Raw genomic sequence first — 22093 nt, 5'->3', positions numbered from 1 at the left:
CATTCTAACCACTGAATTCTGAAAGCATTTAATCAAAATCGGTAAACAGATAGGGCTAGTCTTAAATTTGACAATAGAGCAGACATGTCGTTTTTATTTAGCCACTTAACACTATTTAAGCATCAGAAATTCAACTAAAAACTCTGGCATAGGCGTCAGTATGCAGAGATAGCCTACATATTTTAAAGGGAGCGATACAGGAAGTCTTCCCCCAAAGCATCGGAAAGTTGCCAGTGATTTCCTCTGCCGCTCCCCCGCAGTCCTCGTTGTGCACTCACTGTCTATTGTCTGGATATGCTGAGCCCTGGGAAAGAGGCCGAGTATCGTTGCGCTTTCGGCTAAAATAGGGTACCTCCTCCCCCTCTATTCAATAAACCACATGCTAGCGGTAGTGAAAGCGTCGTAGATCCAAGGTAACACGGTCCTATGCTGCTGAAATGCTTTAACGGAAACCAGCACACCCAAGAAAACAGAGGACGTGGCCATAGGGATGGAGACATCAGTTTAGTACAATCGTATCTAGACCAGACCCCTTGACGACATTTATCTAGACCGCGTTCCTAAAATGACCCGGCATCTCAGTCGCCTTTATACTGCGGCTCGCATCCTGCCACACTCCTCCTCTCAGTTCTAGCTCAGCATCCATATTTTTTGCATCCCTGTGTGTGAGTGTAGGGAGTGGCAGACCACCGATATATCTCCAGCCCGGGGATACAGGGAGCTATTTCATTTAAGCTAGAATAAAGTTAGTTGGCGACTACCCTGCACAAAACCGAATGTGGACTTTGTAAGGTAAGAATGCTTTTGTTGTATCTCCATCGCAGGCTATTTGAGACATCTGTCAGAACCAAGTAAAAACGCAGACCACGCTGCAGTACATAGCTAAAACAATAGAACAAGATTTGCGATGTATGAAGGTTTACTTCTGTACGTAACTGTATCCTGTAAAGACTTGATGATTTTTGTTAAACTAATCTAGTCATATTTTATCGAATTTGAGTCTCGGTTTCTTGAAAGGGTCGTTTTGAGGTCTCAAAGCAAGTAACGTTAGCCAAACGGCGTAACACAACAGGAACGTCTCTAACCTTAATGCACACTGAACAAGTTTCACGACATAAGATACACCTAAAGCATTCCCATTAACGCCTCTAACAATGATTCAAACATTAGTTTAGGCTAGTGTTTTGATGTTGGCTATAAATATGACAGACGGCCATGGCCTAAAGAGACAGAGTAGCCTGGAGTCTAGCTAGAGATAGTCTTAAATGAAAGCCTATGTGAAAAATAATTTTTCAATATTAGATGAAAAGCCTTTAACGCTTTCATTTATCTATAACATATGATCTGATGAGTGTGAGTCATTTATGTGAGTCATTTATTCACGTCTGTGGCTACTCTAGTTTGTTTTGTCTCCTGATGCTTCACCACAATTACTGCTGGTGTTATCCTCTAGTGGGGGTTTTAGTGCCCCTGTGTTGTGCAGTGAGCTTTTGGAGGTCCAAAGAGGCCTTCCCTTGTCTTGATATGCATTTTGCTCAAACCAGGGACTATGAAAGAATTTAGGAGTGTGTTACAAAAAAGGTATTGTTGATGTTTTCCTTATTCAAGTCCATAATCAGTGGTCTTCCATACCCAAATATAGTGAAATATTAGAGGATGTTGTTTCTGTTGCCTAAATGCCCTAGTTTAACACAATTCTCAATCACCATCTCACAGTTTTTCTCAGTCGCTTTGGTTCATTTCTCAGATCAGACTTAAAATCCACAAAACTACTAGTCTAACCTTCCACATCATCTAGTCACTTGCACATGACGACTGCAATTTCTCATTATTTGGAAAAAAAAGGGAAATGTTTTGGTTGAGTCATGCTATTGTCTGCAGTTACCTGTATAGTCAATTGCATGTTTCATGTTGATCAAAATGTATTATGCAGCTTCTCTGTTGAATAGTCGTATCCCCTAAAACATCTAGCTTGTATTCATTGTTTAAGACATGATATGCAAAATGGTTAAACATTTTACCATTGTTTGAGCATGAATATACAATAACAATGTGTGCCACCAGTCATATTTTCACCATTGGGTTTTACAGCATACAATACTAACCCTCCTGGGAGTCATCTAGTGATCTCATCCCTCAGAGTGTGAGAGGTTTTGTAAGGAACAGCATGCCAAATTACTCTATGTAGTTATTTGGGTCAATGAAAACTTTTGCCACACAAACACCATCAGGGAATAGTTTTGTGGTTTCAAAAACATTGATTACTGTTACTGTAATCTACTCTTTTTGTCATTGCATTAGCCAATACAGAGGTTCTTTTTTTAAATGAAGATGAAACGTCTATGATCATCAGTCTCGTGATTGTATTCTCTAAAATGACTTGGTTCACAAAGAATGTTTGTGGCATGCAAGAGATAGATAGCTTTTTCTATTGTGTCTTTGCAGGTTGTAAATGAGGGTACTGTACAGTTTCTTTCAGGTGTTTTTCTAAATTCGTATGGTGTACAAGCAGTTGGAAACTTGTATTGGAATTATAGTTGGACATGGATAATAGTTGGAATTATAGTTGGACATGGATAATGTTCAACTTATACAGAAGAGTATTCAGTTAGTGCGACTGAAGTTATAATGGTCAGTCAAGAGATAAACAGTCAAATGAACATTGGGAACACTTCCAGGGTTTGCTGGTACACTGACAACATGACTAAGCATTTTGACTGTCTTGTTTGTAAACAGTGACACAAGGACTCTTCATTCTGATGGCACTGACATAAATATTTACTTTTGAGACATAAACTAAGGATTTTACCAGTAATTCATTGTGTCTACTGTTTGTACGAATTGAGACATTAATTTACTGTTTTGAAAATATAAAGGATGATCAGGGGAATGTACCAAAGCAATTGAGAAAAACTGTAAACTAAACTTCCTGAAAATCACACTCTCAGTCCTGCAGGTACAATGGGGACCCTCCATCGCTACTCCCACATCTAGTGCCTCAGGAAAAAGCCTTTGGTTATTGGGAATTTGCTGCCTATCAGCCGAACGCCATGAACATGTTGAAGTCAAGTGGACTGAAGATTCCTGGCAGGGGTCCAAAGCACTCCAGCCCTGTGGGACGAACCACTGCTGGGTCCTCTTCCGGTCCTGCTGCACAAAAAGACAGTAAGTCTGTTTTTCCTCCCACAGGCGCCTATGAAGGATTCTTTTTCGCCATTAGTCACCGTGAATCAGCTAATCCAGCAGTGCCACTGCATGTTTCCATTGCATGGTGTTTAAAACCACCGTGCAAGAACAATATACACGTCAAATATTCGAGTAGAAGCAGACAGCTGGCTCCGTGTCTGCGTTTCTACTTGTTTGTGGTTGGATGCATCAAGAGATTAGGACTCTTAATTCCACAAAAAAAATACAATGTTTCAATGTAGATGAGAGGACCTTTGAGGATTATCACATTACTGTCATTTCTGAGTGCCCCTTAGGAAAAGCTAGTAGCCAGTTTTTTGGGTGAACTTTGATGTTATGGTATTTTAGTTCATGCTTCATTCAGGTTAATGGTTAGTTCGTTAGTTAGGTTAATCTACCCTTTGAAAGCCTTAAAATAATTAAATGTTCCCCAGCTCTAAACAGGCAGGATTGGAACCTATGTGCACAGGAGTTTACTCAATGACCTAGTCTTAGATCATATGACATTTCTGACTCCAGGACACAGACACGTGTTACATAAACGACGACAGTGCTCCGCTCACAGCCAGCGCCAGTCGGAGTCAGACTGTAGTTTGTTATTTGCATTAGTTTATGTGTCAACCAGAGGGGTGTTATGGTTCAAGCTGTCTTTGGAATGCACTGTGAAGGGGGAAAAAAAAGGAACTCAGGAAATGAAGTCATGGTAAGTGAAAATCAAGAAGTGCAAGAATGCTCAGAGCTGTACATAGCCAGTTAAATGAGCAGAACCCTTGTTGTTGATATCATTAACATGATAACAATCAACCGACTGTATGTAGTTAGTGAGGAGCTTAGTACTTAATACAGGCATGTCGTTAGTATATGAATTTGACTAGATATTGCAGGGCAGAAAGAAGCATTTTCATAAGAATGTTTGTCTTAATGAAGTGTCCTTTAGAACCAAAATAGAGCTATGTGCATTGTAATGCTATGGAAGCAGACACTATGTCAAAAGATGACTGTTCTTCTGAGACGATTGTTAAGGAATAATTAGGCTACTATCTAATTCAGTTTATTTAGAAGATAGTGAACTACTGCTGAACGCAACTAGTTACTGAAGAGCAGAAGAGAGAAAAAAAAAGACTTGGGGTCATAGAATAACACTGCAAGGAAGAGAGAGAGGGTGGAAAGGAAGTGTATGTGTGTTTGTGTGAGAAGGGGGGGGGGGCATGAGGAGCTGTGGTGGGGTCATTGTGCTGGTGAATAGTGGAATTCAGATGGGTGGGAGGTGGCGATGAGGCTCAATTGTGAAGTGAGGCCTGTGTTCTTCTCTTTCCTCTTGCCTCACTCGCTTTACCCAGATCTGCTGTTGCCCTGGCAACACGGCCACTTGGGCAAGCAACACGGCAGGCCTTCAGTTCACGCTCGTCACTGGGTCGGGACATCTCGAATGGGGCTTGTCTTGTAGTAGCTCACTGACGTGGATCCGGACCAGAATGACCCCAGCACGCACATGTGCCATAGGAATGCAAACGCACCACTGTAGTTGTAAACATACGTACATATGACTGGCAATCTGGTTGTCCTTTTTTTTGGGGTGTGGCAGATTATAAAAGGGAAATAGTATTGTATGTCCTCTGAAGTTAGCATATGTATGTATATATATGTATATGATGTCTATCAGCGTACAGCTCATTGCAAAATTGAAATGAGTCCTTGTTTAAATTGATGAAACATGACACAGAGCCTTTAAGTGATCTTGTGAATGTCGTGTCTCTATCATGTATGTGCCTGAACTACTATTTATCATCCATTTGTACACTTGCAATTATGACCTACATCAGACAGATTCTACCTGAAGGGTTTTTGACCCTCGTGAGCACAGCTCTCGGAACGTTAACAAGCTCCATGTGTTCTGAGTTGCAGTCATCAAGATGGGCAAAACCTGGACTCTTTTGTCTGTGTTTTTGTTTGCATCTACAATGCTGTCTATCGGTCGCAGAACATATGGGAGCAATTGGGGCACAAAAGCTGCCATTAGTGCCCCTCCCCCAGTCCAGGCCAGTCCTGGCACCAACTACATCATCCCACACACTGAGCTGTAAGGGGCAGCAGACCACATGCTAATTTAGCTGTGTTTCTCTCAGTTTGCGGGGATGTCTTAAAAAGCAGTCACCGTTAAATAGTGTGTCACACGCAAAGCGTTAAGCTGTGTAATCGATGTTTCACATGCAAATGTATCTGATCTACAATCAGCAAGATTAGGATATGAACCCACCAATATAATTGGGCTTTTTTCATAGATGTCAGCATTGTTGCAAAATTTCAGTTTTGATGGATGGATTTTAATTGTTGACATTGTTAACACACATCCGCAAATTTTTATTGTAAAGGTAAATAGGAAAATTATTTTTAGATCTTAGATTTTTTTCTTGGCAAGTTTGTTACATTATGCTGTGGGCATAATATCCTCCATCTGTAGATAAGCATGGGTGGTATTCGATTTTTAATGTAGAATGGGAAACTAGGCGAACCTCGTTATAGGGCTAAAATGTAACCATTACAAGTTGTAAAAATTCTCATTGGATTGCTGTTCCACATCATCTGTCTGTGCCCGTTTCTCTGACACCTGGCCCTCTTTCCGCAGACTCCCCTCACAAGCCCACCACACCGACACCCAGCAACGCCTCAGACAAGTCCAGCTCCAAAACCTCCGAGGTCGGAGATGACGTCTTGGGGGACTTTGTGGTTGGTGAACGGGTGTGGGTTAATGGCGTCAAGCCTGGCTGCGTCGCTTACCTCGGCGAGACACAGTTTGCACCGGGTCAGTGGGCCGGGGTGGTCCTGAACGATCTGGTCGGCAAGAACGACGGCTCGGTTGGGGGCGTGCGCTACTTCGAGTGCCAGCCCCATCAGGGCATCTTCACCCGTCCCTCCAAGCTCAACAGGCAGCCGGTGGGCGACGGAGGCGACGGCCACACCGGGGATGCCCTCACGGTCCAGAACCTCCAGAGTCTCCATGGGGGTGCGGGCAATGGCGCCCAGCGGGCGGTCATGCCCCTAAGAGAGGGTATGCTCAACAGCGCCGTGAAGACAGGCAACGAGTCTGGCTCCAACATGTCTGACAGCGGCTCGGTGAAGAAAGGGGGTGACAAGGATCTCAGAGTGGGAGATCGTGTGCTGGTAAGTCCTAGCCCTTGTGCACCATGAGTATTAAAGGATTAATTACTAAAACTGATTTACAGAGATCGTCTCTGTTATATAGCCAATATTTACAGTGCCGCTGACATGATTAATGTTAGTGAAGACACTGTCGCTCTGACTAGGTCCTGGGTTTCTCGCTCTGGCAAAGGAATTTCATTAAGTATGTAGCTGTCTGCTCGACCATATACCCTGATTGGCCTTGGGTCAAATTGCTTTCCATTTAGCCCAGCACTGGCTAAAAGCTTTTCAAGCAGTCAATATTGTAAATCAAAGTGGATTACCGTCAGGAACCTCCAACCAATGTCAGTCCATGGAACAGCAGTGTCCAAGGCCCCATCCTCCTGTCCAAGTACTTTACAGTGCCCTTTAGTGATCATCAGAATGCATCAGCATACAGTTAGCTCCCAAGGCTGTAGTGTTGGTTTTATATCATCCAACTGTTTTGTGTTTGAAGGCTGATGAATTTTACATTGGTCCAAAATATAGGTTTAGTTTTAAAGGCACAATAGGTAGGTTTTTTTATACCATTTTTAAGGGTATTTTTTATGTTTTTGCTGGAAAACAAACTAATTAATTTGAATGGTATATGGTCATATGAAAGAGAAATAAACAAACCTGTTGTTTCCACTAGCTCAGGCGATTCACTTTGTAGTTTTGTGATCCAGGTGTTGGCTTTTAACAGAACACAGAACTACATCTTGATGACGAGTGGGAGAGACAGCTTTGTTCTAGCCTTCACATGGCTACATACTATCAAAATTAATTTGAAGTTGATACCAAAACTAGTTGCCTATGAAAACATATCTCAGAAAGTGGCAAATTGTTGCATAGTGTTGCGTTTGTGTTTTACTTTCTGTGTTTTGTGCTGCCACCGGGACTAACATGTGAAATATAGATGCAGTACTGGCAGTGAGAGGGATGGACAACATGCTGTTCAGTCCCATTAGGGGGATTTTTTTCCCTTGGCTAATTCCCCATTGCTTCTCCCTTATACCAGTATCCTATTACCATGAGTATGCTGTTGGATATGAAGGACTCCTCAATGTCACTAAGCTCCATGCAGTCAAAATCCAGAGTATTGCTTTTTCCATCTGTTCACCAAACAACATAATCGCGCTGGAGAGCGAGCTGTGGCAGCCCCAGCAAAGAATGTCTCTGCGAAGCACTGCAGTCTTGCAGATCGAGCGACTCATCAATTTCACTGGCATTTTAAAGATGCTTTCTCACACGGGCCATGTTAACCTCCTTCACAGACTAAACGTCTCAGCAGAGTTAACTAAACAAAGTTTCAATCAGTGGATGAAACCGTATACTCCTAGCTCATCGCCATTGCACATCAGACGAAGCTCTTAAACAGGTTACAGTGTAGTCTCCCCCAGTAAAACAGCCAGCTGATGCTCCACATTTTCAACCTGGGTTATTTATGTATCGCCACCGGCTCTGAAGTCTGTTAATGGTATTGAGCCCTGCCTTGGCCGCTGAGGCCTCTGGATTTCCCTCAGCCACCCTTCAGTCATGTAGACTGGATCCAGTCAGCCGGATTGAGTAGGAGCCAAATGAGCGCCTGCACAGAGCCTCTGGTCTGCAAATCCCTGTGTGGCAGCCATGTGAGATGAGGCGCCTGACTCAGCCCGACATGGTTGGATGAAGATAAATGTCAGTCAGTCAGCAGGACTATCAGGTTTGAACCGCAAGATTAACTTTCTTCACTTCCTTGACGTCCTGGCTTTCCTTTTTTTTCTGTTTGCGGAAAACTGTCTGTCTGTGTAGTGTTAAGTGGCGACAGGCAAAGTGAGGTCAGTACTGTGAGGCATGAAGACCAAGCTTCCTCCTCACGTCTGTTTTTGTTATCCGCTCTTGCGAGTTGGCTTGCGCGGGAGAAGCGTCTGCCACGTCGGATGAGTCCCACGCTCTCAGTCGCAGACAGGCAGACGTAGCAGGAGCACACGCGCGTCTGTCGACTCCAGGCCAGAGAGTGGCACGGCGCGGAATGGAACACGCCTTTGCTGCTAACAGCCTTCCACAACAGCAAACTGCCTCGGTTGTGGAAGAGAGGGAAGGGAGGTTATTTTGCTCAAGGCTGATGGAGCAAAAGAGCAAGACGTTTAAGGGCACAGTTCTCCCGCGCTTCACTTGCGGACCGCCTATGAAAAGCGCATCTGTGTGGATTCCTCGACACACACAGAGCCGTCTCAGATGTGCCCAGTGCAGTCGCTCAAGGGGCTAAGGAGTAAGGTCCCGGGCCCCCACACAAAAGCACCTCTGTCTCGGGGCCCCGTCCGGAGGATATGACACCGGGCACTGTGTGACGGCAACCGTGAGCCTCATGTAATGAGAGATGTGGACAGAATGGCATTTGTTTCGTGGATAAAAAAGAAGTGACAAGGATAGATTCTCTAGGTAATGGGTTTCCCAGTGATCCCTTTTCAGCTCTTGGATGAATGATGACTGCTTCTGATGAATACGGTCAGGTTCAGAATATGCCCAGGGGACAAGGCTTTTTTTCATTGTTCTCCTGTCTTTTGTAGTTTTATGTCATATGACCTGTGAAAACCATTGTTTTCACGCTTGCACACATTACTGTATGTGAACATCAAAGTCCCATCTGATGGTTAGATGAGTACACATCTGCATTTGTAATCATATTAGAGTGTCACTGTTGATATTGTACTTGGTCCTTTATGATGTTGCTTAAAGGCATATCAAAGGCACATTATTTCCCATGGTGTATTTGTATTCTGTTTGAAGCGTCACATTTAGTTGCTCCCTTTGCCTGTGGAAATGTAGTTATTGTAATATGGAGCTCACACTTTTAATACACCTACAAGATTTTGGATTTCCACCTTTACTGCCATTTCTGCTTCACAAACTTTGCCAGCAGAAAATAATGTCTCTCACGTCAGTCACACTGTTGCATGACTTATTATTTAGCAACTTCTACAAACCACACTGCATGGCATATAGAGCAGATCCAGCAAGCAAAAGACAAGCTCGACCGGGACCACAGAGGTTATTCTTCCCCTCAGAGATCAGAGTGGACTATGGAGTTTCATTCCATACGGCCTATGTTTGGATCGAGTTAGCATTCTCTGGTTTGATGCGATGCATTATTTAGTAGTGCAGTCATTCATGTGATCTCCTTGGAACCACGCGCTTTTGAACTAAAAAAGAAAACACCCTGACCCTAACTGCTTCAAGGTGGTCTTTGTGTACTTGTGCCCTCAAACCTGCTTCCAATCTGTCTGATCTCACTAGTGTAACTGGCAATGCCCTCTATTCTCGGGGAATGTAGGCCATGTCTGCCGTTGCAGTCACGCACAATTAGATCGCAGCCAGTCCAGAGTGACGACTCGGTGGGTTCCAGTCCCACAGTGGTGAGCAGAGGGTGGTTACCCTCAGGCTCATCCTGGGCATCTCCTCTCTCATCACTCTTTCACTGTCGTCTAAGCAGAATTCAGCAGTTTTCAGCTCGCCGTGTGCATTTGTGTGCCAATTCATGCAACCCACATCTTGTTACAAAATTAGCATTAGCATTAGCGGATTCGATATCCTATACAGTCTGTCTTTAGATTAGCGATGTGAAGCTGTGAGATTGGCTGATTTGGAGGTAATTGCACAGATAACTCAGAGGCTCCCTTCTGCCCCCCTCTCCTCACGCTAGGTTGGAGGCACTAAAACCGGAGTAGTGCGCTATGTGGGGGAGACTGACTTTGCCAAGGGCGAATGGTGCGGTGTGGAGCTGGATGAGCCACTGGGGAAGAACGATGGAGCCGTAGCAGGGACCAGGTAGGCAGCTACTTTCTCCTCGCCACGCCACGGCACAAATGACTGCAGTGAATCTCCTACATGTGTGTCATCATCAGGCACTGACTACTTTTATTAAACTTCTTTATAGAACATGTTGTAGGTTGTTCAAAGAGAGTTTTGTCAATTACTGACATTTTGTTGGAGTAAAAGCAGCATAATTTAGTACTCCAGGTCATCCACGTTGAATCACCTGCAGCAAGAGCTCCACAGCTTTCACAGTGACAGTAATGACGACAGTGATGTTTTTTTTGTGTGACGCACTCTTTTCTCTCCCCCACCTCCCCCATCTGACTCAGGTATTTCCAGTGCCAGGCCAAGTTTGGGCTCTTTGCTCCCATCCACAAGGTGATCCGCATCGGCTTCCCCTCCACCAGCCCGGCCAAGGCCAAGAAGACCAAGCGCATGGCCATGGGCGTGTCGTCGCTGGCGCACAGCCCCAGCAGCTCATCCATCAGCTCCGTCAGTTCGGTGGCCTCCTCCGTGGGCAGGCCCAGTCGCACCGGCCTGGTGAGAGAGACGTGCGCTCGCTCGCTGAGCTCCCTTACGAGACCAGTGGCGACCGTTCGGCCCAGACGTGGGGGAGGGGTGGGGTGGGTGCTGGGGTCGTTAGGCTTTACTGAAGCCAGAGCTGATCTTGAAGTGGTGATAAGATGTTGTGTCGTAAGGTTTTCCAGCTCTTCTCCTTAAGGACCTGTTTGAGTACCGGAATTCCACCTTAGTCAACTCAGTTTTCCATTATGTCGGATTGAGCCATGAAGTATGACATTGGATACTTTATTCTCACTGTTGCCAGGGTCTGTATGCATACTTTTGGATCATCAGTGAGAAGTTGTGAAACTAACATTTACTGCCAATACAATTAAGGGAAAGCTCAATTGTACATAATAGTCCTTGATTGGGGGTTGATGCAGTACAGAGGTCCTTCAGGAGAAATGCAACTTGTAGCATGCTCTTTCGTGAGCCGTGAGGGAAATATCACAGCGCTGACGCAAAGTGTGTCCTCAGCTGACGGAGACGTCGTCGCGGTACGCCCGCAAGATCTCGGGCACCACTGCACTCCAGGAGGCGTTGAAGGAGAAGCAGCAGCACATCGAGCAGCTCCTGGCCGAGAGGGACCTGGAGCGGGCCGAGGTCGCCAAGGCAACCAGCCACATCTGCGAGGTGGAGAAAGAGTTGGGCGTGCTCAAAGCCCAGCACCTGCAGGTGTGTCACAAGCTGTTCACATCATCACTCCATCTCTCACAGTTTTTTATAACAAGCTGAGCATGAGGAATAGGGACGGGGGGTTAAAGCCGAATTGCAAGTGTCACCATCGTCACAATTTTTTTTAATCTGGGTTTTGTGTAGAAGGAATCACATGTGTCAGATTTTATAAAGTCATTGGGTTTTGTATTTACAGTATGCTGCAGAGACGGAGAGCAACCTGCAGCAAGTAAAAACATTACTGGTCACCACTCAAAAGGACAAATTGGAACTGGCCAATCAGCTTGAGGAAGAAAAAAGGTACTGTTTTTTGTTCGGTCAATTCCAAAATTCAAATACATCACTAACTATACATTATATATTATGTGTAAATACTCGTACATGCATTTACATGAAGAATAATTGGTTTTAATGTATTTTGCCCATAATAGGTACATTTGTTGGTATAGGCTTCTGCCACTACAGGAAGCATGTATACGTTTTTTTCAGAAGCATAGCTCGGGAGGTGGTTAACACAGGCCAAAATATTTATGGGCTATGATGGACTTCAGTGGTCAGTTTGGAAAAAGCACATCGGAAAGCCATCAAGAAGTGTACTTTGTAAAATTGCACTGGCACTAGAATTTGAATTGCATGTTTTTGGAACAGTAATGGAAGTGTTGTTGGCCATGTGTAATTGCACTGCATTTCGGAAAACAAACCACTCATAATGCAATAGATTTTTAATGTAAAGAGATGTCTATATCCTCAATGTATTCAAGGGTCATTTTGCAGCTGTAATTATTAACAACATTAAGTCATACAATTGTACTTAAGAAGTTACTGTTCTACCAGAAGTTGAAACTCTAAAAATGCTTGAGAGTGTTAGTCAGCCATACAATTATTGTTACGGTGTGGTTGGATTTGGAGGTGTTTTCCTGGCACCTAGTGGTGTGTTTGTCTTACTACAGGAGAGTTGAAGATCTTCAGTTCAGAGTGGAAGAGGAATCCATCACCAAAGGAGACCTAGAGGTATTTTATGACATAATAATGTAAATTAATATCTTTTTGTCAAAAAAGAGAACGATATCTTGACATTGCGCAGCCACGCCTATAAAGAGAAAAATGCTTTAAATTTAAATACTTAAAACAGAAAAATTGACATGAGTTAAAGTTAGTAGAAGTCCTCTTTTTAGTACTGTTCATTGAGTGTTAGTTCCTTCAGTGCTTTACACTGTTTGATGAAAGAGGCATCTTTCCAGGAACTTATCTCAACAGGTATTCAGAAACTGATCTGGCCACATGAAAGGCAGGCAACAGGGTTGAGGTTTTTCACATCTTTTCAATATCTCTTCATCGCTCTCTTTCAAATCTGCCTCTCTTGAACTGTCTGCCGAATGCTGTTCAGACACTACAGAGAATCTCTGAAGTTTTCACAACATTTCTACGTTTCCACTTCTGTCTGTGTGTGTGTGTGTGTGTGTGTGTCTTTCTCTCTATCACTCCTGTCCTCCTCTCCCCCTGCCCCTGTCTCTCTCGTTTCTCAGACACAGACGAAGCTGGAGCATGCCCGCATACGGCAGCTCGAGCACAGTCTGCTGGTCGAAAAGTCAAAAGCAGAGAAGCTGAAAAAAGAATTAGAGGAGAAAATGGTAACATGGAAAGCCACGCGCGAGTCCCCCCTGCCTGTGGTCATCACCCCTCCACCTCCCCCTCATTTAACTCTGGCCTCTCCTCGACATTTTCGCCCCCAAAATATGCACTAGTCATGCTTGCACCTGACTGGCACCGAGTTTGAGGTCTCCATACTTCAGCATCAATCTTTCACCCTAACCGTAACTAGGAATGACATATTCAGAGCACCTCAAAGATGTCAAATCTGATATTCTCTTTGCCAATCCTGTGATTTGATGTTTTTCAGTCAGCATTCTGTATGTGAATTGAAGTGCACTTCAGAAGCACTACAAAGAAAAAGTGAAGTGCACCCTGTATGTTCAAACCATAAAATATCTATCTGTATAGTAAAGAAATGAATGGTGGTAAAAATCATAAAGGATACTTATGCTGAGTCATATATAGAAACAAACTGGAGTATTGGAGACCTCTCTCAGCCGTGCTCCCACCTAGAATGCCGCAGTCCACTGGGGTTGAGTTGCACTTTTCATTTGCAGACCCATTTTTTCGTTCCTTTTTTATCACTAAAGTTGAACCTCAACCATCAATCGATGTCGTCCACTTGAGCTGTTTGCCCGTGTGCCGCTACCGTGTCCTCGCTTCCTCCTTCCCCTCTGTCCAGTGTCACCCAGCAGACCCTCCCCCACTGAGCCTCTGTGTCAGCTTGAGTTATCCTCAATTTGGCTCCATACCGCAGCGTTTTGGGCACAAAAGAAGCCTTCAAAGAGTAGATTTGTCACCACATTAGCTGATTAGCCGTGTGCTAAATCAGACCAAAGCACACCAACACAAAGACATAAGTATGTGCTCTAATGGGTTCCAATAAGAGAAACTAAATGTCAAGATCCGAAGGACCATGTGGAAGGCCTGTGAGTGAGTTTTGCAGTGTAAGGCATAAGGTTTAGAGAAGCAGCTCTTGAAGGTGTGCCATTTGTCAACAGGACAGACGCAGACTCCCAGCACCCTTGAGGTTGGGTAAGCGAATCCAGGTGAAATGAGAATCACTGTCTAATCTTCTCAAAACTTCAGTGTGTTCTATGCTTTCTTGGTGGTCACTGGGTCACTTTTGGCAAAGTGCCTTTTCCCCCTCTATCTAAAGTAGTATAGTCTCTGAATGCTTCTTGAGAATCTTCTGATTTGGTATGCTTTACAGAACTGTAAAATACGGCCTCCGATCCAGAGAGCACACATGCTCAATGGTATCTTTCTAACTAACAAGTATACAAGTGTGTCTTCGATCTTCTCTGACAAGAATGGCATCATATTTCTTCAAATGGTGTGTAATTATTACTCCTCATGGCTTCGGTATGCTTATAGTGGTTGTGTGCGTTCCATGTCCTCTAGACTTCCTAAGAGCTGTGACATCTCATATTGCCTTGCTGCTTGTAGAGGACTGTAGTTGAATGGCTTCCTTGTTTCTCATCTGCCGTCTGTCATAGGTGCTTTATGTCTGCTGACTGAAGGAATGTGTTTTCTTTGATCTTAAGAATAGCTCTTCCAGACTCTTGTCTATTTTGGGAGTAAACTCTTCCTAGCTCTGGGGGGCTATTCTCTTGCCTGGTTAATCACTTATAAATGAACCAGAACAGTAATACTTCTCCAAAGAGGTTAATAGCAAGTAGCCCCCCTCAGCCAGGAATTTGATCCTGCAGTTTGTGCACGCCAGGCACTGACATTTGTTTTTTGGGAGTATGGATGACCTCTCTGTCCTTTGCAGCAAACCACGGTGGAGGAGAAGACCCGGGTGGTGCAGCTGGAGGCAGAGGTGGAGGACATGAAGGCACGTCTGCAGAGGAGCACGGGCGGCCCCGGGGATGCGTCTGGGTCCGCTGGTACCGCCGCCAGCGTCTCAGACACGGAGGTGGGTCTGAGCACCGAGCTCATACGCGAGCAGCTGCTGTCGGCGGGCCGTGAGCACCGCGAGGAGAGCAGCCAGCTGCGGGAGAAGTACGAGGCGGCGCTGAGCGGGAGCCAGCGCGAGGCCGAGCACCTGAAGTCCACCGTGGAGCGGCAGGCCCAGGAGATCGCCGACCTGCGCCAGCGGCTTCAGCAGTCCACGCGCGAGAACATGGACATGATGGACGGCTGGAAGACTAAGCTGGACTCCCTGTCGGGCGACCACCATCGCGCCCTGGAGGAGCTGAAGGCCTCGCTGATGGGCGAGCGGCGCAACGGGGAGGGCGAGGGTGAGGACGGTAACACCAGCGCACCGCCCGAGGTGAGGGCGGCAATGGAGAGCCTGCGCATAGAGCAGCAGCTGGAGCTGGAGAACCAGAAGGCCAAGCATGAGATCGAGGTGGCCGTGATGTCCAAGGAACGCGAGGACTACCGCACGCGACTCCAGGAGCTCCGCGACCAGCTGGAGGAAAGCGACGGGAACTGGAGGATCCAGGCAGAGGTCAAGAGCGGCCAGCACGTGTTGGAGCTCAAGGAGGCTGCCGATAGGCTCCAGAAAGCCGAACAGAGGCTAGGAGAGCTGGAGAAAGCCCACGAGGAGCAGGGCCGCACAGGCCAACTCCAGAGGGAGAGGCTGGAGCTGGCTGAGAAGAAGATGGTGGACTACGAGACCCTGCAGAAAGCAGAGGCCCAGAGTCGGGCAGAGCTGCTCACGCTGGAGGAAAAGCTGAGAGTCAGTGAGAACAGACTGCAGGCCATGGAGGCTGACCGCACCACCCAAGACGCTAATGTGAGTAACATACCCTTGAAGCACAACATACCACTTGCTGTGCACTTGAGTGTTCAGTGTGTGGTATGGATACCTCATCCACATACTCACACTGCTTGTGTTTTAACTGGAAATAGTAATTATGAAAACTGATGTTCAATTTTGGTACCTTGTCTCTTCCCAGGTGATAGAGGATACTGATAACTCCGAAGAAAAGATTCAATTAAAGCAGACTATGGAAGGTAACACAGCCAGTTAATGCATGCATTACTGCAGTCCTCTTAAACCTGCAGATCATGTATTCAGAGACAGTGATTTATGGGTCTGAGGATTAAGAGACATCCGAGATTTATGTTCATATCATTATCACTCCTGATCTACTGGGGATGGAAAGAATAAAAGTCTTGATGTCTTTAATGGTTTTTTATATAAAAAAAAATCCAAAACAAGTGTTATTTTTGTTTTTAACCACTTCTCACAGAAACCTATGAGAAACTTACAAAAAGAGAAAAAGAAGTCTCTACTCTTTCAACACAAGTGGATGCTCTTCAGTCAGAAATTACTGGTAACTGGTATTTCATGTTTGTCATTCTGTTTGGTTAAGAAATGTGAAAGTTACTAAACTGTCCGTGATTATGAAAAGTATAACCAAAATGCTTTCTCACCTCTGGAATGACTTTATTTTGGAACAGCCTTGGAGAGCAAAGTTCGTTTAGGGGATAAGAAGGCTGATGCACTTCTCAAAGACAAGATGCGTGTGGAGGCTGAGCTGGAGTCGATGACCAAGAAATCCCATGATGCTTCAGGACAGCTTGTCATCATTAGCCAGGAGCTCCTGAAGAAAGAGAGGTAGAGGACAAAAAAACAAATAAAATAAAAAACTGTTGGACACCTCCGCCATCTCTCTCTTTGGAACATCACTGTCCATGTTCACAATATGCAACCTCAGCAACATTGATAGAGAGCTTGGCCTAATAACATACGCTCACACTGGTCCATTCATTTGATCAGTTTCAATCCACTTTGTCTGAAAGCAGATTAAGGTAATGAGAGCAATTAGGCTGATTAAAAGTGACTCTAAAAGCTGTTTAACCACTCAAGCCAGTACAGTATCTTAGCTGAGATGGCCTCTTTCTGGTGATGTGCCTGGCCATGTGCCTCTTGTTAAACGTAAAACTCCACCATAGCTCTATGGCAGTATGGAATATTCAGAACACCATTTGTGGGTGAGATGAACTACTGAAATTAAGTAGATTTTTTTAGGACAATGTTTACTTCATATTTGTTGTGGTATCCCATTTGTTAGTATACATAATTAAAGGTACAGTTCATGATTCTGAGGGAAGGTTGTCTATATTTGAGCTATACAGCCAATCAAATTACATCCCTGATCCCTCCCTTCTGTGTTCCTGAAGCAACGTGTTGATTGGCTGGAATAGTGTATGGCTCGGTCCGAGCCACTTAGTTTGTTTCCCATTTACAGAGCCAGGACTGCGTATGAACACCAGAGTTTTGTTGAGCTCACACACGCTGGCTTCGATTAGAATCGCAGACTCTACCGCTTCTAGGCACTAAATAGAAATTTGAAGTAAAATGTGATATTGCCTGAGCTGTAATTACTGGGCCTGTGTGACTTTTGCTAGTCTACTCACATTTGCCCTTTTGCATTAGGAGCCTGAATGAACTTCGAGTGTTATTGCTGGAGTCCCCCCGCCACTCGCCCGGATTGGACCGTGATCTAAGCAGGGAAGTGCACAAAGCTGAGTGGAGGGTGAAGGAGCAGAAGCTGCAGGAAGACATCAAAACCCTGCGGGAAAAACTGCTGCTGCTGGTGAGATGGATTGCCTGTGTTCCCACACAACAGTTGTAGGAATAAAGTGAATAGGTTAATGTTAACATTTCTGTGAATAGACAAATATGTGTATATATATATATATACAGTGGGGAAAATAAGTATTTGAACCCCTGCCGATTTCGCAAGTTTGGCCACTTGCAAAGAAATGTGTGATCTATAATTGTAATAGTAGGTGTATTTTAACAGTGAGAAACAGAATATCAACAAAAAAATCCAGAAAACTGCATTTTATAACATGTATGACTTAATTTGCATTTGATGCAAAAAATAAGTATTTGAACCCCTAGCAAAACATTACTTAGTACTTGGTGGAATAACCCTTGTTGGCAAGCACAGACGTCAGACTTTTCTTGTAGTTGGTCACCAGGTTTACACACATCTCAGGAGGGATTTTGGTCCACTCCTCTTTGCAGATCCTCTCCAAATCCTTAAGGTTGCGTTTTCAATGGGAGGGAATGAGGGAATGAGGTTCAAGCCTAATATTCCACGTTATATGGCCCCATCCATAGTCCCCTCGATGCAGTGGAGTCGTCCTGTACCCTTGGCAGAGAAACAGCCCCAAAGCATAATGTTTCCACCTCCATGCTTGACGGTGGGGATGGTGTTCTTGGGGTCATATTCAGCATTCTTCCCCCTCCAAACGCGGCAAGTCGAGTTGATGCCAAAGAGCTTGATTTTGGTCTCATCTGACCACATCCTGTCTCCCAATCCTCCTTAGAATCATTCAAGTGTTCATTGGCAAACTTCAGACGGCCCTGTACATGTGCTTCCTTGAGCAGGGGGACCTTGCGAGTGCTGCAGTACTTCAAACTATTACGAGGAAGTGTGTTGCCAATGGTTTTCTTGGTGACTGTGGTCCCAGCTGCCTTGAGATCATTCACAAGCTCTCCCTGTGTAGTTCTGGGGTTATTCTGCACCTTTCGGATGATCACCGATACCGCACGAGGGTATATCTTGCATGGAGCCCCAGACCTAGAGCGATTGACAGTTGTTTGGTGTTGCTTCCATTTACGAATAATCGCACCAATAGTTGTCTGCTTCTCACCAAGCTGCTTGCTGATGGTTTTGTAACCCATTCCAGCCTTGTGCAGGTCTACAATCTTATCTCTGAGGTCCTTGGTCAACTCTTTGGTCTTGCCCATGGTGGTGAGGTTGAAGGTGTGAAGTATGATTCTTTGGACAGGTTTCTTTTATACACGTCACCAGTTGAGATCAGGTGTACCTTGTTAGGCCTAATAAGGACTAATATGTGTGCTTCTTGGGCACATAACTGGTCATTGGGAGCCAGAATTCTTGCTGTTTGCTTGGGGGTTCAAATACTTATTTTCTGCATCAAATACAAATAAAGTCATAAATGTTATAAAATGCAATTTTCTGGATTTGTTTGTTGATATTCTGTTTCTCACTGTTAAAATACACCTACCATTACAATTATAGATCACACATTTCTTTGCAAGTGGCCAAACTTGCAAAATCGGCAGGGGTTCAAATACTTATTTTCCCCTCTGTATGTACAGTATGTGTGTGATGTACATGTTGGGGGATGTCGAAAAAAAATATTGGGTGATGTATGATTTCGAACACGCGTCCCGTTGTATATGAACTTGAATACGCTCGCCTATCCCCGTTGTCAGGGTCGGGAGAAGTCGTCCCCAGACCACCGCAGGTACTCCATGATGGACCCGTCTGCGTCGGAGACAGAGGTGACCCGGCTGCGCCATAGGCTACTGAGCACAGAGGACCTCCTGAGGAACGCCCTGGAACACAACCAGGAGGTGGACCAGCTGGTGGAGGCCATGTGCACACGGCCAGACAAGGGCCAGGTACATCTACACAGAAATATCACGATACAATACATAGATGTAATATATTGTTTTATGCTGTTATGTATCTGTATATTGTAATACAATATATGGAGATATAGTAAAAGTTAATGATCTTTTTTGTGTGTTCATTTCCTATAGGCCCATGGTGGTGCAAATTCAGCCAATGGTATTCATCAACCAGACACATCTCTCTTACAAGAGGTAATACACAAGGTACTACCAATCTGATGTTACTCAGTCACAGATTGGTAAAATGTGGATAATAAATTCCGAACATGTTCATAATTTTAGGAAATTCTAAATGTCTTTGATCAGAATCTCTTCTTCTGGTGCAGTTTTCCAGACCTGGTGTACATCAGCACTGAATGTGATAAACAACAACACTGTTTTTTTCCCTCAGGAACAACACTGATGAAGGGGGAAAGGAGGCCGAACTGATTGTTTTGAAAACTGTGGAGGTACATTGTAAGGAAAGAAGAAGCAGCCAGTTTGAAGCTTAGACTTCGTACTAACGCTCCACTGGACATGTGAATTTTTTTTTTTTTTCAGTTTATAGTTAACACCAAATCGACGACTAGCTGTCTCAATAAACAATCCAAAGCATCATAATGAACATCTAATATGCCCCCTGACAGACGAGAAAGAGGTTATGCGGTTCCTTGTTTGTGCAAACTTACTTGGCCAATAAAACCTGATTCTGATTCTGGTTATGGTACGATCCTGTTACCTGTAGACTACCTCCTACATGGACAAGGTTGATGTTTTAAAATGAAAGAAAGTGGTCCAATTATGACAAATTATGACAAATATGACAAAACATGACAACCTTGTTTACCAGAGCTGTGGACAGAACTTGGTTTGGCTCCACCAGGAAGAACACATGAGTACCAGGATGATTGATATTTAGCCTCTATTGAAACTCGTTTAATTTATTGGCAATCTTTTTGTATGACTTTGATTGCAAAGTATTCAGTTAGAACAAAGAAGGGAGCCCTTTTGCATATAGGGATTGAGGTACATGTTTATCCCACAAGTAGCATACAGATGGATACAAATAAAAACAGTCTGAAGGATTTGGTCAAGGCTCGAGTTGGGGTGTCACAGCGTATGGATCTGTGTTTAAAACTGTATTTAAACAATTCAACTCTCAGTCTGTGTGCAAAAACATCAGCTATACGCCAGTCATTCAAGTCACAGTACTCTAGCTGTAATGAACTCCATGGGCATACTTCAGTGGTTGTCTGTAAGGCTACAAGGATCAGTTTCATATAAATGAGAAAATATTGAGACTCATTTTAAGTTACAGAGGGGAGATTCACTGTTGCAATACATTCTTTCCTATGTCAAGAGGACGTGGGCATCAGTGACATGGTCCAGAATCTGGTATAATCTGGTATGAAGTGTATAAACAAGAAAACCATCCATCATCTGGATCTGTTTGCTATCTCCAACCCAAATATACAGAATATATCTATGTATTGAGTCTTCCAAATGTCAGTATCTCAAATTCAACAAGAATCCATAGCCTCCAGTCCGTTACTATATTTACAGGAAACAATTGGTGAATATTTGGTCTTTGGGGAACTTTCTGTAGGTACTGTATGGGCACAGCTAGTACGACGGGGACATTCTCTGAAGGTGATAGGGCTGGCCCCAGGCTTTGGAATTGAAGAATCTAAATGTTATTGGACTTGAAATATTGCCTTTTCTCAGTTGGGAAAAATTCTTCATACCCTTGATTGCTGTAATGTTTCTGAAACTCGATCATTAAATATTAACAATATGGACAAAAGGTTGTGTTTTTTTATTTGTTTGTTTCGCTTGGCAGCCAGGTTGGTGATTATTATGCCATTTCAGCTCTATTTCCACAGGACTGGAGTGGCCAAGCATCTTACAGAGTGAACATAAAATGGAGTTACTTTCCAAATTGTAAATTCGTACCTTGAAACAGTGCAAAAGTACACATACTCACACACAAAAGAAAATGTATTGGCCAAAAATATTGAGTAAAGGGCTAAACTCAGAACTAAATAGACCCATTATTTGTTTACTTGGCTATTCTGCCTTTTCTTGTTATGGGTTCTATGATGCAGTGCAAAAGAGAGATTTATGCCAGCTTTTGTTACCTTCCATTTAATAGGCCTATTCCAACCCAAGTCTGCAGAATTGACTGAGGCTACCCGCAGACAAACATTATTTTTTTCTAAACATGCAGGAGGTTACACAGCTCTCATTTTGAGAAATGAAAATAATGATTTTCCATCAACTAGAACGAGGTTGCAGTGGTGTGTGGTTTATGCCACTCAAATTTAGGAAGTAGGCCTACATGCAAGTGATCATCCGTGATTTGGATCTGGTCACTTTGTAAATTAAGGGTGAAATATCACAGCGGGAATGGAGGTAAGCATAATGTCAGGTAGGCTTAATGAAGTAAAGAAAAGTAACTTTAATTTATTGTCAGTCTTTGTTTTCCTTAGTTTATTTGGTTAGCCTACGTCAGACATCAGACTCTAAATCGGATGCCTGCGATTAAGCTGATGGAGGTGTAGTGTGTGCTAGATTACCTTGGTTTTCACACTACAGTCTAGGCTACCATAGGCCTATTGTGGAAACTGGATTTTTAGGCAAGAACTTCGTGCAATTTGATGACAGCCTGTGCCAGGTAATAGTCTATTTAGATAATACCTTAATAACAAAACAAAATAGTTAGGCTAG

General features: G+C 44.1%; 1 protein-coding gene across 1 annotated transcript; it reads left to right on the top strand.

The window, feature by feature from the left end:
- The first annotated feature begins 213 nt into the window (after nt 1-213).
- On the top strand, nt 214-21170 carry clip2 (CAP-GLY domain containing linker protein 2). Its single transcript, XM_031571527.2, has 17 exons — nt 214-792; nt 2949-3165; nt 5813-6348; nt 10031-10155; nt 10473-10683; nt 11182-11379; nt 11576-11679; nt 12330-12390; nt 12906-13010; nt 14750-15718; nt 15882-15939; nt 16179-16262; nt 16390-16546; nt 17369-17528; nt 19187-19375; nt 19517-19591; nt 19779-21170. The coding sequence occupies exons 2-17, from the start codon at nt 3051-3053 to the stop codon at nt 19788-19790; spliced, it is 3159 nt and encodes a 1052-aa protein (XP_031427387.1). The 5' UTR covers nt 214-792; nt 2949-3050; the 3' UTR covers nt 19791-21170.
- Nucleotides 21171-22093: the final 923 nt, after the last annotated feature.

The sequence above is a fragment of the Clupea harengus genome, chromosome 8, assembly GCF_900700415.2.
Source record: "Clupea harengus chromosome 8, Ch_v2.0.2, whole genome shotgun sequence".
In the NCBI taxonomy this organism is placed as follows: Eukaryota; Metazoa; Chordata; class Actinopteri; order Clupeiformes; family Clupeidae; genus Clupea; species Clupea harengus.
This window is presented reverse-complemented; position numbering and strand designations above follow the sequence as displayed.